The following is a 15255-nucleotide window of genomic DNA, read 5'->3' on the forward strand; positions in this document are numbered from 1 at the left end:
TTCCTGATCCCCATTTCCATGAAGGGTAATCCAGGGGTGATCGTCAGCACAAAATGCGGCTTTGACCGACTGTGTCTTTTGTGTGTGTGTGTGTGTGTGTGTATGTTTGTTTGTGTGTTTTCGTTTAACCTGTATTTGGCTGCAAAGATATGTGACCTGGAAACAACTATTAAAGTGAAGTCATATGACATTTAAAACATGAAATCAAAACAACCTCCCAAACAGCCTCCTGTGTATTTAGTGTGATTATAGTTTAGGACTCAGCATATCTAGATCACAAGTGTAATTATGTGAGTATGTGTGTATATTGTGTTTGCATGAGTGAGGGAACAGAGGGAGACGTGCCTACCCTCTTGTACTGGTTATTTCTAAGAAAGCCACCCATGCATGTTGTGTCAGCAGTCTGGTCACACTCCACTGTATGTTACCAGTAAGTAGCAAAAAATACCTCAGCCTTACCTACCTTAGTTAATGCATTGCGCTGTTCATGATCTCACTCTGACTAAGCCGAGAGCACGTTTTCAAGGTTAGATGATAACAGAGTGTTTTGTCCCCTTGTTAATGGCTGTGACTCACTGTTTGTAAAGTCACGTGCAGTACAGAGAACCACATACCTGAGATCAGAATCAGAATCAGAATACTTTATTGATCCCTGGGGGAAATTATTTTTTGTTACAGTGCTCCATTTTAAACCAACATTAAGACAAGACAGACAATACGCTAACTAAGAATAGTCCAATATATACATATATATACATACATACATACATAAGTCACTTATAAATAAATATTTGGAAAAGAAACATGTGTAGTTGTAGCAGCAAACAGTGTGTTAAGTGGATGCGTTGTACAGGGAGATGGCCACAGGCAGGAATGATTTCCTGTGTCGTTCAGTGGTGCCGTGTTTTCTTTGGTTCGCTCGCTGGATGGCTGATGATTGCTAAAAGACCATAGTAGGTCTCGTTTATTTATGCACATAGCAGTTGGGTTCGTGTGTTGCGTTTCTGCCGTCCTCCACTTTATGGTGCTGTCGCCAGGACAGGAGAACTCAAACCCGGAATGGTGTCACATAGTTATCTTGTCACCAGTATGTACAGTGGGGCAAAAAAGTATTTAGTATCTTCTTCCTCCAAACACGACGAGTTGAGTTTATACCAAAAAGTTCTACTTTGGTTTCATCTGACCACATGACATTCTCCCAATCCTCTGCTGTATCATCCATGTGCTCTCTGGCAAACTTCAGACGGGCCTGGACATGCACTGGCTTCAGCAGCGGAACACGTCTGGCACTGCGGGATTTGATTCCCTGCCGTTGTGGTGTGTTACTGATGGTGACCTTTGTTACTTTGGTCCCAGCTCTCTGCAGGTCATTCACCAGGTCCCCCCGTGTGGTTCTGGGATCTTTGCTCACCGTTCTCATGATCATTTTGACCCCACGGGATGAGATCTTGCGTGGAGCCCCAGATCGAGGGAGATTATCAGTGGTCTTGTATGTCTTCCATTTTCTGATGATTGCTCCCACAGTTGATTTTTTCACACCAAGCTGCTTGCCTATTGTAGATTCACTCTTCCCAGTCTGGTGCAGGTCTACAATACTTTTCCTGGTGTCCTTCGAAAGCTCTTTGGTCTTGGCCATGGCGGAGTTTGGAGTCTGACTGTTTGAGGCTGTGGACAGGTGTCTTTTGTACAGATGATGAGTTCAAACAGGTGCCATTCATACAGGTAACGAGTGGGGGACAGAAAAGCTTCTTACAGAAGACGTTACAGGTCTGTGAGAGCCAGAGATTTTCCTTGTTTGAGGTGACCAAATACTTATTTTCCACCCTAACTTACGAATAAATTCTTTACAAATCCTACCATGTGAATTCATGGATTTTTTTTTCACATTGTGTCTCTCACAGTTGAAGTGTACCTCTGGTGCAAATTACTGACCTCTGTCATCATTTTAAGTGGGGGAACTTGCACAATCGGTGGCTGACTAAATACTTTTTTGCCCCACTGTAAATTGGTGGGTCCTAGGACTAATCTGCTCAGGGTTTATAAAACGTGATAGCATTTTGTTTGATACACTTCTGTTTGGAAACACAGTGGGCCTGCAGACACAGTTCATAGCATAAAGTGGCACCTTGGAAACGTTTAATTTTCCAGCTTCTACAGTATCATGTAGCATATGACGTGTCATCATTGAGACGGAGCAACACTGCCAATGATCTCTTTTCTTACTGGTGAAAGGTTAACAAGGCTAATGGATAATCCACTGGCTGTATAATATGTCAGTTCTGTCATTTGAAATGGTTGATTTCATATATCGCATGTTAGTTATTGCCAAAATGTTCTAAGGGGCTAAGGGATTCCTTTTCTCATCAGTCTGGACTAAATGTGAGCATATCTTTCTGACTGGGTGGAAAATGTGTGCAATAAGCATTATTTAACTGTCTTGACAATCTCCAGAGCACCAAGACTGTCTTCACCACGCGGTCCACGAACGTCTCGGTGAGCTGCTACGAGTCCTGAAGGCCATTATCAGCAAACACCAGAGCCTCAACTCAGTGGATATCCTCAGTACAGCTGGAACCGTCATCGCCACGGTCAAAGGTGAGCAAAGATGACCAGCTCCCCCTAAATGCTCACCCTCATAACTTTCGGCTTTCCTGTAAAACATGCCAGATACTCCTCCACTCTTCCTTTAGTCTGTTTTCTGTCTCTGCTTATCTAATCCTCCCTTCTCCCTTGATAGTCTTCTCTGCTGGGCATTCACTATTACCACGTCCTGTCTCTCATACAGTCTTCCCAATCCTGGTTTAAAGAACTTCCCAGAGACTGTTTCTCTGGAGTTGTCTTTCAGCTTCAAGGTGACACAGTTCTTCAGAAGTCACTCGAGCACTTTGAATGCAGCAACGTGTGTTTCAAACCCCATATAGAGACTAAGAAAATAATATTTGGGAGTCGGGTACCTGATACTTGAAGATCCAGGGAGAAGCGGGTGTCCTTTGTGCTTTGTCTGCCAGTCCAGTGGGAACTGCACAGAGGAATCCTTTTCAGTCGCTCATTCTTTAAGATTATGATCTGGCATGCAGGTCAGTTCTTAACTTGGCGGCCACACAAGAATCCCTAGAGTATACCTCGTCTCAATTTGCATTGCAAAGAGGGGCAGAGAGGGGCTGCATAAAAAGCTTTTACTTCTAAGGAATGGTGACATGATGGAGAGGCCTGAGGAGGCTCTGCATGTGCATGTGAATGTGAATGGGCTTCACCTTTAGCTGAAATACTTGGAATGAGTCCATACACATTTGGGCGTGTGCATATATGTGCCACAAAAAATAAGCTCTTGCAAGTCCTGTCTTTCATGCAGTAACTTGAGTGTTTATGTGGCACTGGAACATGTCTTTGCACAAGCGAGACAAAAAAGCACAACTTTGTCAATGAGGAAGGCTTGGATTTGAGAGCTTAATAGTCATTCTGTAAAAACATTGTTATTAATGCTCGTGATTATATTGCATTAATCATTAGGAGGATTCATAAGTATATAGATTGAAAGTCTTCAGCTGTTAGACAAACTTTTTTTAAAATAGTTCTGAGTAATGGTATTATTATTTTTATTTCAGAGGAAGTTCCTATAGTGAATAGTAGATATTATAACACAGTAATTACTTGTTCTTTCCATAACTATATGAAGTGCTGTAACATCTTTCTACCACTAGGTGGCCAGACCTGTCCACTTCTTGATACCCCACCCCCCCAAAAAAGAGAGATGTAGACGGTGCCAGTGTGTTATCAGCTTTGCTCCATTGTTTTTGAGCCACCAAGCCTGATATTTTACACAATAACGTACATATGAGGCAAAACTAGCAATTTGTTTTGGATTTCTACTTGAAGTGCACCCTGACCCTACGTCAAAGAGTTGTTTTGGTGGAAAATTGAACCTCCCACCCTGTGATACTCTGTTTCCTTGGCATACCTCAGTACGTCTTCAATTACTCTCTGTTGGAGCTTCCGATCCCTTAATTGCAGCACAGGACTCTGCTACTGATGAGTGTTTCGAGAGTGTTGTGCTTTTCGAGTGAAACAATACCATTTTTCTCTGATGATGTAACTTCCACATTTGGACCACTGGTTGGGGCCTGAGCGAGTACTGGCATTGTATTCCAGCAAGCCTCAGGATGTCCTGTTGGGGGGTAGGGGCTGTGCGGGAGAGGAGATGCGAAAGCAGAGCTGTATGATTTGAATGGTGGTAACTGCTGGGGGTGGCTTGGAGACACCCCGTTAAAATCAGTTTTTAAATTTAATTTGAAGACTTTTTCTTTCCCCCCATTGAATTTATTTTATTTATTTTCAGTGGTCAGTCTTTCCTTGTGTTGGTCAAAGGAATCCTTTTCTTGGACCAGCTAAAGATTTGCAAGTATTTTGGTGTCATGTTTAAGGCTTCTTCCAAGGAGTCTTAAGCAGGTGTTGATTTCCATGATCAACAAGGCTTATATCTGTTTAGGACAAAGCGGGACAGAAACCTGTTTTGAGGTAGGTAATTGCTGGTTCACTTGTGTGCTTCTTTAGCAACACCTTCTGAAAACATTTTGAGGTACGAGGCAATATGTAATAGCAGTTTAGAAGACTGGGAAGGTCTATAGTAGGCGTTTGTAGGTGGTTTGCATTATGTGAAGCAGATACTAAGAGACCAGGTGGAAGATCTAGGACTCTAGGTGTGGATGACGTTTAGGCTAGTTTTGTTTCAGGATTTGAGAAGTTATTAAAGTTCAGGAAATTCTGAAGTTGTCCCAGCTTAGGATTAATGTTCAAAAGTCAAGACATTGAAGTAGGTTTTGAGCTTAGCTAATAAAAAACAAGTGAACTCTGTTAGTTTTCTATTTAAAATGTCTGAAAGTCATTGAACTCTAGAAATCTCCATTGTTCTATTGGAAAGGAAAGACTGAATGACCAGTGACATCACTGATTTATTGCTGGGTCTCATTTCTGAGCATCTCTCTCCTGGTTTATTTTCCCTCTGCTCAGTCCGGCCAGGAAGTTTATTGTGAAGACTGATTACAGCCGTATTTACACTGGTGTTTTTCCTCCATTCTGTCCTCAGTCATCACTGTGTTTAGATTTTCAGCAGGAAACTACTGCAAGAGCAGATTACAGCCAAATATACACACTCACGGTCTTTGCTTATCTTCACTGATTTAACATAAAGTTGTTTTTGGATGCCTCTGAGGGATTGCTCAACTCTAAAAGGTCTACACACAAACAGTCCTCTAGCTCTCAGAGCTTTTGAGGAGTACAGTCTGAGTCAGAAGAGATTTTCATTCACTCTGTTGTTAACATCATGCACAGGATGATGAATCATATCTTGTGATTGTTGCCTTAAACACAGGATGTCTTCAGTATGCAGGATTTGGGGTTGTTACAGAAAGTTGACTCAGTCTTACTTCACCATAATTTGACAGGAGTGAACTTTAAGGAGGTGAACGAAGACAACAAACATAAGCATTTCGGAGAGATCTACGCCGCAATCGACACATTGGCATTCACCTTTGGCAATGTGTGAGTATGATGTCATTACTCTGATTGCTCCTTCCACGGCTCATTTCACTCGATGATGTTTGTTACTGCGTTCAATTCGTTTGCATATGCACGCAGCTAATGGAGGCCAGCCGATATTTATTAATCTTGTGTAAAAAGAGAGAATAAGAGCTAAGGAAAAATAAAAGCAGTTCTTTTTTGTGAGTGCAGATAAAAACTCTGTTTATGCTAAATAAACCCCCCGAACATAATTTAAGTCGTGTTTTTGTGTGTATTTCCTTTTGTGCTTTTCATTCTTTACTGAACCTTTCTTTTATTTTGTTTTGTTTTTCTTCAGAGTGTCTGACTTCCTTATGGGAGATGTAGAGAATGGATCAGTGTTGGGGCTCCCCCTGACTAAGAGAAGCAGGGTAAGAGAAGTGCAATATTTAAAAGTGAGGCTTTAACTTCCTGATAAACATCCTCCAGAACTGCATTTAAGATTTAAAATGAAACTCGTACCTTAGAATATGGGCTCCATTATTAAACATACATTCATCATCAGTTCATGGACTCTCCTGTTAAGTGTACGATTTTGGCTTCTGGCCCTGAATTGTCAAAAATAAGATATGAAAAGTTGCCCAGCGGAGATCAGGGGTGAAGCAACATACCTGCAGGTTGCAGCATGATTCTGAAATGGCCTCTTCAAATGATGAATTGATGTCATGCTTTGTTGTTTTCCCACTGCAGTTTTTGTAACTGATGTAAGGAGGAAGCCAAGTTTCTGATAAGCCTTTTTCAAGCGTTTTAGCCGAGCGTACTCTGCTTTGACAAGGAAGTTCACCCTTCGTGCACCTCCCCTATGTCTCATATTTATTTATTCAAAAACACTTTTTTGGTTTGTTTTCCAGTCTTTTGAGAACCTCTCTGTGGAATCTGGAGGATCCGGTCTTGAGAAAGATGATCCGCCAGGTAAGGCAGATCACTGACACACAGCTACTGTACTGTACTGTTCTCCAGTGTGGAAGTTTCAGGAGTGGGGAGAGATTGACTCTGTTTTTTGTCCTCTCCCTGGCATGTCTGTGGGGTTATTTGCAATTATGTCCAGTCACCTTATTCTGGTATTAATGCATGTGGTCATTCTCCTGTCATCATTGCTTCCTTTCAAAAGGCATTAATATTGTATACTTTATTGATCCCTGTGGGGAAATTCTTCTCTGCATTTAACCGATGGGCATGGGCTTTTTCAGTGTGTAGAGACGGTACCTTGCTCAGGGGTACCTCAGGGTAGCCATTCGTTGGATTCGAACCCCCACCTTCCGATCATGGGGCCAAACACTCTACCTACTGAGCTGTCCCTGCTCCCACATCTTAGCCGCATTAGCCCACATCTTGCTAACTCAAGGTCAGCATGGGCTTTTTCCTGCTGACTCACAGTCATAGATGTTGCTAAACATGCACCTACTCCATCGAGCCATGTTCGATGTGTGTTGGTTGGTTAGTGGGGATCATGTTGCACACGCTTCCTCATGTGATTTATTTTTATTTTTTATTTTTTTTCGTGTGCTCATCAAAGAGTCTTCTCCACCGGTTCGGGCCGAAGAGGTGGACAGGACACTGCAGAGGCAGGACAGCGGAGTGGAGTCAGCACTGGCCTACGCCAAGGCGTGGTCCAAGTATACCAAAGAGCTGCTGGCATGGGTGGAGAAGCGTCTCAATATGGGTGAGTTATGACACCGGTGGATTCACAAGACCAATTCTGAAGTACTGTTGGGAGGCAGCAACTAAGTACTAAGTCACTAACTAACGCCCAAGTAGCTCAAAAGAATCCAAAATGATGTCATGAGTTGGTGTCATGGACCACGGTCATGTGCTTGACTCTTTAGTTGCCATACGAGATCCTTTCATTAGCTTTTTATGACGATGGGAACTAAAACGTCTTGTTTTGGACAGTAGATGAGCCGAGGGGCTTCAAAAGGGGCATTAATGAATATGAACTTGAATCATGCAAAGCTACACTAATGGAGTCTCAGCCATCTTAGTAGTTAATTTGTCCACTTGATCTTAAAAGTAGCTCCATTACAAGATCACTGGGAAATGTCAATGATAACTGCTGTACATTTTCTAGCTAAACACATCATTTTAGTGAGTGGACAGTGTAGTGATCCATTAAAGGCTAGTTCCCAGGGAAACCATGTTGATCACCTGAGCTGGACGTAAAACAATGAAGTCTTGTTCATGCTCAAGGTTGAGTTTGTAGTGTGCAAACTTTTGTTTGATAGATTGGTTAATGAATGGTTTCACTTATCCTGTGACACAGAACGCTCAGTCAAGCTGTGCAGTCCATATTATCAGCTCCTTTTCTTAAACACACTGATTTATCTTTTATCAGAATTAAGGACAATGTGCAGTTGATTTGGAAAGCATTAATGACTTAAAACATTTGTTTGAGATCCAATTATTAATTGAAAATGAAAGATACTTAAATAAAATATACATTTTTGAACCAGCAGAAAGGACGTTGTGTTGTAATGTTTGTTTAATCTATTTGAACCTGTTTGAATCTTGTTGTCTTTTTGCAGATATTGAGTGTGCAAAAAGTTACGCCAAGATGGCTGAGACTGCTAAGACGCTTGCTAGTCAACAGGTAAGTTGACGCTGCAGTTAACTTGACTTACATCGGCATCGTGTGCATCTCACACATGTTAGGGACTGAGATTTAAACCTCTTCTGCCTCGTTCAAGGAATTCATGCCTTTCCGTGAGATCTACATGACAGCTTTCAAAAATGACATCGAGTATAGCCAGCTGATTCTTCAAACTGCAGCAATACTCCAAAGCAACAAATTCATGCAGGTAACTGCTGCATTCATGAAATCTAACTTTATCATGGGTTGTATGATGGAAACAAGTGGTCTTACTGCTTTTGTGGGTGTGGTGTGGATTTTCTGTGTTTCTTTCCAGCCTCTCCTGGCCAGAAAAAATGAGCTGGACAAACTGCGAAAAGAGGTCAAGGAGCAGTGGCAGAGAGAGCAAAAGAAAATGGTGAGTCGACAGTCACGGAGGTTGCACTTTTAAGAGGACCACACACAAATGCACACTGGATCAAAAGCTTCATTGACCTGGGGTCTCAGCCCAAGAATGCTCTTGAAGTGATTCAGCCCGATATACAAATCCAGACAAATAGTTTGTTTTTAACCTGCCAAGACAAGTGCTCTGTTGCACGTATGACGGATTGAGAGACACTAATCCAGTGACTAAATCTAAGAAATAGTCAAAGTCCTAAACTCTGTAGTTGGACACCATAATAGAAATGTTACTGAACATGAATTATCTCTGCAAATCTGTTTGTGAATTGTATCTTTATAGCAATTATTGCATGTTATCAAAAACTTAAAAGCCATCTTTTTCTGTGGTTGCATTCACGTTGTACACAGCATGAATCTGTGTGTGACTCAAACTAATACGTGTACATCTGCAGCACGAAGCAGACACGGCTCTGAGGAAGGCCCGGCTCCTGCAGACCCAGCGACAGGATGAATACGAGAAGGCCAAGGTGTCGACTAGTCGGCTGGAGGAGGAGCAGACTGGAGGGGGAGGGGGAGCGGCAGCGGCAAAGCAGCTAGAAAAAAGGCGTAGGCTGGAGGAGGAGGCGCTGCAGAAGGTAGAGCATCACCTCTAATAGTCCAATCTATCCATTTTAGATATCAGTGAATTTGTTTCCTGTGATTATAAAGCCTTCAGTTGCCATTCGAGAACAAGTGATTAGTCTCTATTTGCAACATGAAGATCAGCTTTTAGTCATTAAAGTTCTTATTTCCTATTTTTTCCCCCATCACTTTAATTGAAAATTTCAGTGATTTATATTCTTTCTGTTGGCAGGCCGAGGAGGCCAAAGATCACTGCAAAGCTTGTCAGGTTGATGTCGGGGTGAAGAGAGTCGAGCTGGTCAACACCAAGAATGAGATTATCACTCAGATCCGAGAGATGGTCTCCCAGTGTGACCTCACCCTCAAGGCCGTAAGTTGAAATACGTTAAGTCTTTAAAGACATGTTCATTTAAACTGAAACCAGGCTGAGTGGTAGAAATAATGCACACCTCCACCGATAAGTTAACACTGGCTCAAAGTTGCTGAATCATCATTCACTGGAATGTGTCCCTGTTTCAGGTGACCGTCAACTGGTTCCAGCTTCAGCAGGCCCAGGTTGTGTCTCTACCTGTCAACCACCAGACTCTGTGTGAAAATGCCAAGCTGTACGAGCCTGGCCAGCGTTACATCGACTTTGTCAGGAGTTTACCTACGGATGCGCCTCGACTTGAGTGTCACTCGTTGGATTCACCTGTCACACAAAACACAGGGTGCGATGTCCCTTCCTCTTATTTGCTGTCTGAATGTGGTCAGAGCTTGTCATTTTAAACAGGTGTTTAAATTTAGTTTAGCTATTTGAACATTTGAATTCAATTGAAATGTGATGTGTTTTTAAGGTAATCAAATGACCTTATCTTAGTTTACCTACCTAAAGGTTTTTACTTGTTATTGGGGGGGTGGATTTATTTATTTGAAGATTTTAATTTCAGCATCGTTTAGAAGGTATGTCGTATTTTTAGTAGGATGCATACAATGGAGTTCTGCAGGGTTCTGTGCAGGAACCAATTCTGTTTATATTAACCATGTTTTCCTGGAGCTATGTGATTTGAATTGAATGCTTTTGTCTCTACATTTTGTGTTGACAAACAATTACTTCAACACCTCAAAGCTTCACTGTTGGAACTGTAAATTTAAGTAAATATAGTACTGTAGCTATTACTGTCTGAGACTGCACATACTTTAGCGGTGATAGGTGGAGTTCCAGAGTCAGAGAGCTTGCTTTGGAAAATCTGAAACAGTTGTGACATCGCGCTGGCCGGGGCTTCCTGCGGAAATTACTGTGGTCACGGGAGAAAGGAGCTGGGCCAGTGGGCTTACCATCAGTTTACTAAACCCCGTCAGGGTTTCCCCTAGCATTAGTTTTGGGGTGGAGGCTAGCCCACTGTAAGAAGCCACAGCAAGAAAACAACAAAATTAAAAGATGAATTAGTTTATTTACCAAATGTAGCCCCACTTTTTCTTATTTCTTATTTTGAGCTGTGCCACTGTCTCTACATTTGTCAGTCATCTATGGCTGGCCTAATTCTCTAGGGGTCACTGCTGCACATTACTCACACAAGGGGAAACATAGCTCTTTGAAGATTTTCAGCACCATTAAACTCATGTACACACAAAGTCTGATTGACCAAGATGACACACACATTGGTCACTTCATAATTAGGCAAATGTAGTATCGACTTCTTTTGAAGGCTATGGTTAAAAATAGACGGTTTCCCTTTTGAGAGAGTTTTGTTGACGCGGGTTTGGAGTCACACACACAAATACCAGACAGATGGAAATAACAGTGTGCTTTGTTCTCACTTAGTTTTCTCCCTCCACGACCCCCACTCTCCTGCCTCCACCACACCCACCTCTGATCCCTCTGATCAAAAGAATTCAGCTTGGGAAAGAGGAAATGAAACTTAGGCCCACACACCAGCACTCATATGCTCTCACATGCACCCAGTGCAGCGGCCACCAAAAGGTTAAATATAGACCCGTGACCTACTTATTGTATATTGTTAGATGCAGCTGGATACTTAGCCTAACAATGGATGGCATCACATGTAGCTTTTGCCATTCCCGAGCTTATCTGTGTCAGTTAGTTGTCATTATGCTCTAATTATCTGCTGTCTTTGATTGGCTGATCATTCGTGGATCGTATCAAAACTGATGAGATTTACAGTTGTAAGTGGAAATTTGTTCCATCAGCAGAGGAGGAAATGTGGATGTTGACTGAGCTTAAAATTGTCTTGAAGTCAGTGGTCTTACTGCTAGACAGGAATCCTCAAATATAATATTGTAGGTATTAGATATTCATACTTTGTATGGGGACTAACAGCATTTGGCAGCCAGAAAGCTGAAAGCTTTGCTCTTTGTGAACTTTCCCTATTCTGGGGATAAATAATGTTGGGGTGTAATAGTCCCTGATGGGGGGATACTTTGATCTCCATATTATTAATTAGATCAATGTAAACAACTGTACATATAACAGTTTTAAATAACTAGGATATGGCATTGTGATTTTTAAGTAAATAATACAAATTGATGTCTTTTTCCACCCTAGGATGCCTTTCAATAAGCGCTCACTAAGTGGCAGCCACTCCTCCCACAGTAACCTGTCACAGGCATCTGTGACCTCTGACCTCCTTGTTGGAGATGATGTGGACAGCCCCATCAGTGCCCAACACCCCAAGATTGCTGAAAGACGCTCCAACGGTAGCGGTGACATCCAAGGTACACGTTTAGGATTTCTTCTATAAATGCAATCAACAGAAACGGGGTCAAATCATGACATCCTGAGAGAAAGTACAAAAACTTTTACACAGCTTACTAATCTCACTGAGTAAATACCTGCACAACAAAGACGGAAACTAGCACTAGAGATAGTTTTGCACTCCACTACATTGTTGCTGAGGGAGGTACACAACAGTTTGCTCAATGCCTAGCAAGTAAACATTTTGAAATATGAAGTTCGGGTAACCAGGTTGAAGATTTAAACTGGAGCCAACTTCCCTGTGGTTTGTTTTGTTTTTGGTAATGTGTGCAGGTGTTGACCTCATTACCTTTAGGCCCGCCTTTAAGTGTTTGTAACATAATTGGAAACTGACTTCAACTGACTTTATGATCAGTTTTATAGCATGCAGCTAACATGGGACTTCTTATCTTTTAATGTTGTGTTTTTGAACAAGCACTTAAAATTCAGGCGCCATTTCGTCCCTGGACCTCGGCCAATCAGGGTGGAGGGATGTGCAGTGATTCGGAAAGTGCTGGAGGGAGCAGTGAGTCCCGGTCCATGGACTCGCCGACTGCAAGCCCAGGTAGGATTGTGAAGATTGTGAAGTCCCCCTAAAATGATCACTAGCAGAACTGATTTAGTGCGACACCGCACTCAATAGCTATTTAGCTAACGAGTACGAATGCTGTGTCTATCTGCTGGGTAAATCTCTGCATGCCGTCACACTTGAGCTATCAAAAAAGAAAGAAAGAAAATCACATTCACTTCCTGTCGGTATGTTTTTTTGTCCCGATAATAAAGGCAGCACGCTGGGTTTTCCCTCCACAGTTGCACAACATCAAACTCATTTGTGTCAGTCTTTCATCACGGTTAAAAGCACCACCCATAGCCAGAGATGGCACATTTTTCTGGACTGACTGTCTTGAGAGCACCTCAGGGCAGCACGCATCTTTTTTTTTCCCTAGCGAACTTGATGTTCACCCAGGTTTGTTGGTGTGTAATCACAGAGTAAAGAGGCAGTCATGGCTCTTTGTTGCACTCTGCAACGTACGCACACACATAAGAATGTTGCAACGGTTTCCCTGTGCTCCCTGATTGCTGTGCAACAACATGTGTGTTTTGCGTCCTGTAGTTTGTTGTTGTAGTTCTTGTTTTTTTTTTGGTTTTTTTTGCAGGGGCTTTTTTTTGTAATGGTGTTTTTCTGTATATGCACCACCCTTCTGTTCTTTTGTTTTCCATACTTTTGCACTGGGCCTACTTTTTTGTTCTTTTTTTGCTAAGATGTTTTCCCGTGTTGGTTTGTTTTGCCCATTTGCACGCACTTTCTTAAAATGCAGTGCTCTGAGCTTTCGGTTCGACTATAATCAGAATGCAAAAAGCCATTTGCAAAGAAGAACGTAGCTATAATTGTTATTTTATGTGTTCCTGTCATGGACTTTACATTGAAAACTTTAAATAGCACTATGCCCATTTTATATGTTACAGTGACAAATTTAGGTAATACCACCAGGTTTGTAGTAACCTTGGAGAACATCAAACAATTTCCTGTTAAATTGATTTTACCAAACCTGTGTGTAAGGCATGGCTAGTTGTTATGGGCGGGTCTTGACTGGAGAAAGTTGGTGCACGGTGTTAAATTGTGTATTGGAGTCTGCCACAAAGCTCTCCCAGCCCCCAGAGTGTGAACAATGGCAGCACTTATCTCTGATTAACCTGTTATTGAGCTCATCAGAAGATCAAAAACATTCTGAAAAGGCTCTGATCAGTATTCAACCCCCTTACTCATCAGCCAATCCAGGTGTTAATCCACCACCAACAATAACATGCTGGTTTCAGTTACCAACAATATGTTAAGCCCACCTTTTCATTTGCTACTTTAAATTCGTCAAATCGCCGTATTGCTTCTCAGTTTTACCGCTGAGATGTAGAGCATAGGAGACAGGGGGGAAAACAGTGTCCTGACGTGACTGTAAAGATGTGGACTTTTTGGTGTGTCCTACCTTACTGTTCAGGAGACTTCAAGAGGAGATTACCCAGAACCCCCTCCACTGGTACCATGTCGTCTGCTGATGACTTGGATGAGAGAGAGCCTCCCTCGCCGTCTGATAATGGTAAGTCAGTTGTATTTGTATAAGGGTTTTGTGTTTATTTTTTCCTTTTTTTTTAAGGTACTCTTATGTGTTCCTTACACTTATAGGCCACATATTTACATTTGTAACAATGCTCCTTTGCCACTGCAGGTTTAAATGAAATGGTAATCGAAACGGCGAGCTCTCCAGGACCCTTTAGAAACACTCAGATGTCTAAGGCGGCCCAAACCCACAAGCTTAGAAAGCTTCGAGCACCTTCCAAGTGTCGTGAGTGTGACAGCCTGGTGGTGTTTCATGGAGCGGAGTGTGAGGAGGTAACCTTGGATTCCTTTCTTTTATTATTTGTATTATTCCTTTCTGTTTGCGGCCCACAGCATTCAGAGTATTACAAATTCACGATAAAGATTGCCAGAGGCTCACAACAGCTTCTTTATCACTTGTGGCCAGCAAAAACATCAAGCAGAAACAAAAGAGAAAAGCCACCTCTCCCCTCATCAGCATGTTTGGATGAGGAAATAAAGGGAAAAGTTGAAACTGGCCGCAAGCTCTCCTCTGTGACCAAATTCACTAACTGGTCTCAGTTGGGGGAATGGGCGCTAGAAACTGAGGACCTTTTGTTCGTCTTCTGAGGAGTCCTTTCCATCGTCCCTGTGCACCCTCTGTCCACTGTTGATTTTAGATCAAGTTTCTGTCCATATGTATTAGATACACTGAAGAAGACAATAAGAGCGGCTCTTGGTTGGAGAAACGCTTTTAAAAGAGGTTATGCAACGCAATAGACATATTGAGAAGAAACTGACATAGGAATGCAGCTCACTGCAGAGTCTTGGAATGATTCAGTGTGAGTGGTTCAGAGGGTCACTAGATGTGAAGCTTTCCTCGTTTGCTTCTTGGACTTGGTTTTTGGGCAAATTAACAAAAATAGCTATGTTGTGAGGACGTGTTTTTTCGTCAGTTTTTCCACTGTTTTTGTTGACATACAGTTAAAACTGTTCAGGATTTTCTTAGAAATGTTTTACTCTGTCCCTGTTATAACTGAGGTATGTGTCACTGTGTTTGCAGTGCTCCTTGGCGTGCCATAAAAAGTGTCTGGAAACCCTGGCTATCCAGTGTGGCCACAAGAAGCTCCAGGGAAGGCTTCACCTATTTGGCATTGACTTCACACAGTCGGCTAAGAACAGCCAGGATGGCATCCCATTCATCATACGGAAGTGCACGTCGGAAATTGAGAATAGAGCCCTCAGCATCAAGGTACTTATAATAGGTGTTTTAGTGGTTTGGTTACAAATAAATTGATCATTAAT

The 15255-nt window shown here is 42.2% G+C and overlaps 1 protein-coding gene across 2 annotated transcripts in view; it reads left to right on the plus strand.

Annotated features, from left to right (window-relative positions):
• Positions 1 to 15255, plus strand: part of arhgap29a (Rho GTPase activating protein 29a) — a 33068-nt gene that overhangs the window by 13692 nt on the left and 4121 nt on the right. Inside the window, exons 3-18 of one of the 2 annotated variants that reach the window (XM_086306970.1) lie at positions 2452 to 2595; positions 5442 to 5538; positions 5855 to 5927; positions 6408 to 6468; positions 7073 to 7219; positions 8079 to 8143; positions 8241 to 8351; positions 8460 to 8540; positions 8977 to 9159; positions 9378 to 9515; positions 9665 to 9855; positions 11691 to 11860; positions 12316 to 12444; positions 13874 to 13972; positions 14102 to 14265; positions 15014 to 15202. In XM_086306970.1, coding sequence (XP_086163096.1) covers positions 2452 to 2595; positions 5442 to 5538; positions 5855 to 5927; positions 6408 to 6468; positions 7073 to 7219; positions 8079 to 8143; positions 8241 to 8351; positions 8460 to 8540; positions 8977 to 9159; positions 9378 to 9515; positions 9665 to 9855; positions 11691 to 11860; positions 12316 to 12444; positions 13874 to 13972; positions 14102 to 14265; positions 15014 to 15202 — 2042 coding nt within the window. Of the gene's footprint in view, positions 1 to 2451; positions 2596 to 2616; positions 4516 to 5441; positions 5539 to 5854; positions 5928 to 6407; positions 6469 to 7072; positions 7220 to 8078; positions 8144 to 8240; positions 8352 to 8459; positions 8541 to 8976; positions 9160 to 9377; positions 9516 to 9664; positions 9856 to 11690; positions 11861 to 12315; positions 12445 to 13873; positions 13973 to 14101; positions 14266 to 15013; positions 15203 to 15255 lie in introns of those variants that run through there. The other variant, XM_086306971.1, reaches the window with a different exon arrangement.

Source organism: Aulonocara sp. 'chitande type north' Nkhata Bay, linkage group LG9 (assembly GCF_057382095.1).
Source record: "Aulonocara sp. 'chitande type north' Nkhata Bay isolate Kocher_YH1m ecotype deep benthic linkage group LG9, A_spYH_male_GT1.1, whole genome shotgun sequence".
Classification (NCBI taxonomy): Eukaryota; Metazoa; Chordata; class Actinopteri; order Cichliformes; family Cichlidae; genus Aulonocara; species Aulonocara sp. 'chitande type north' Nkhata Bay.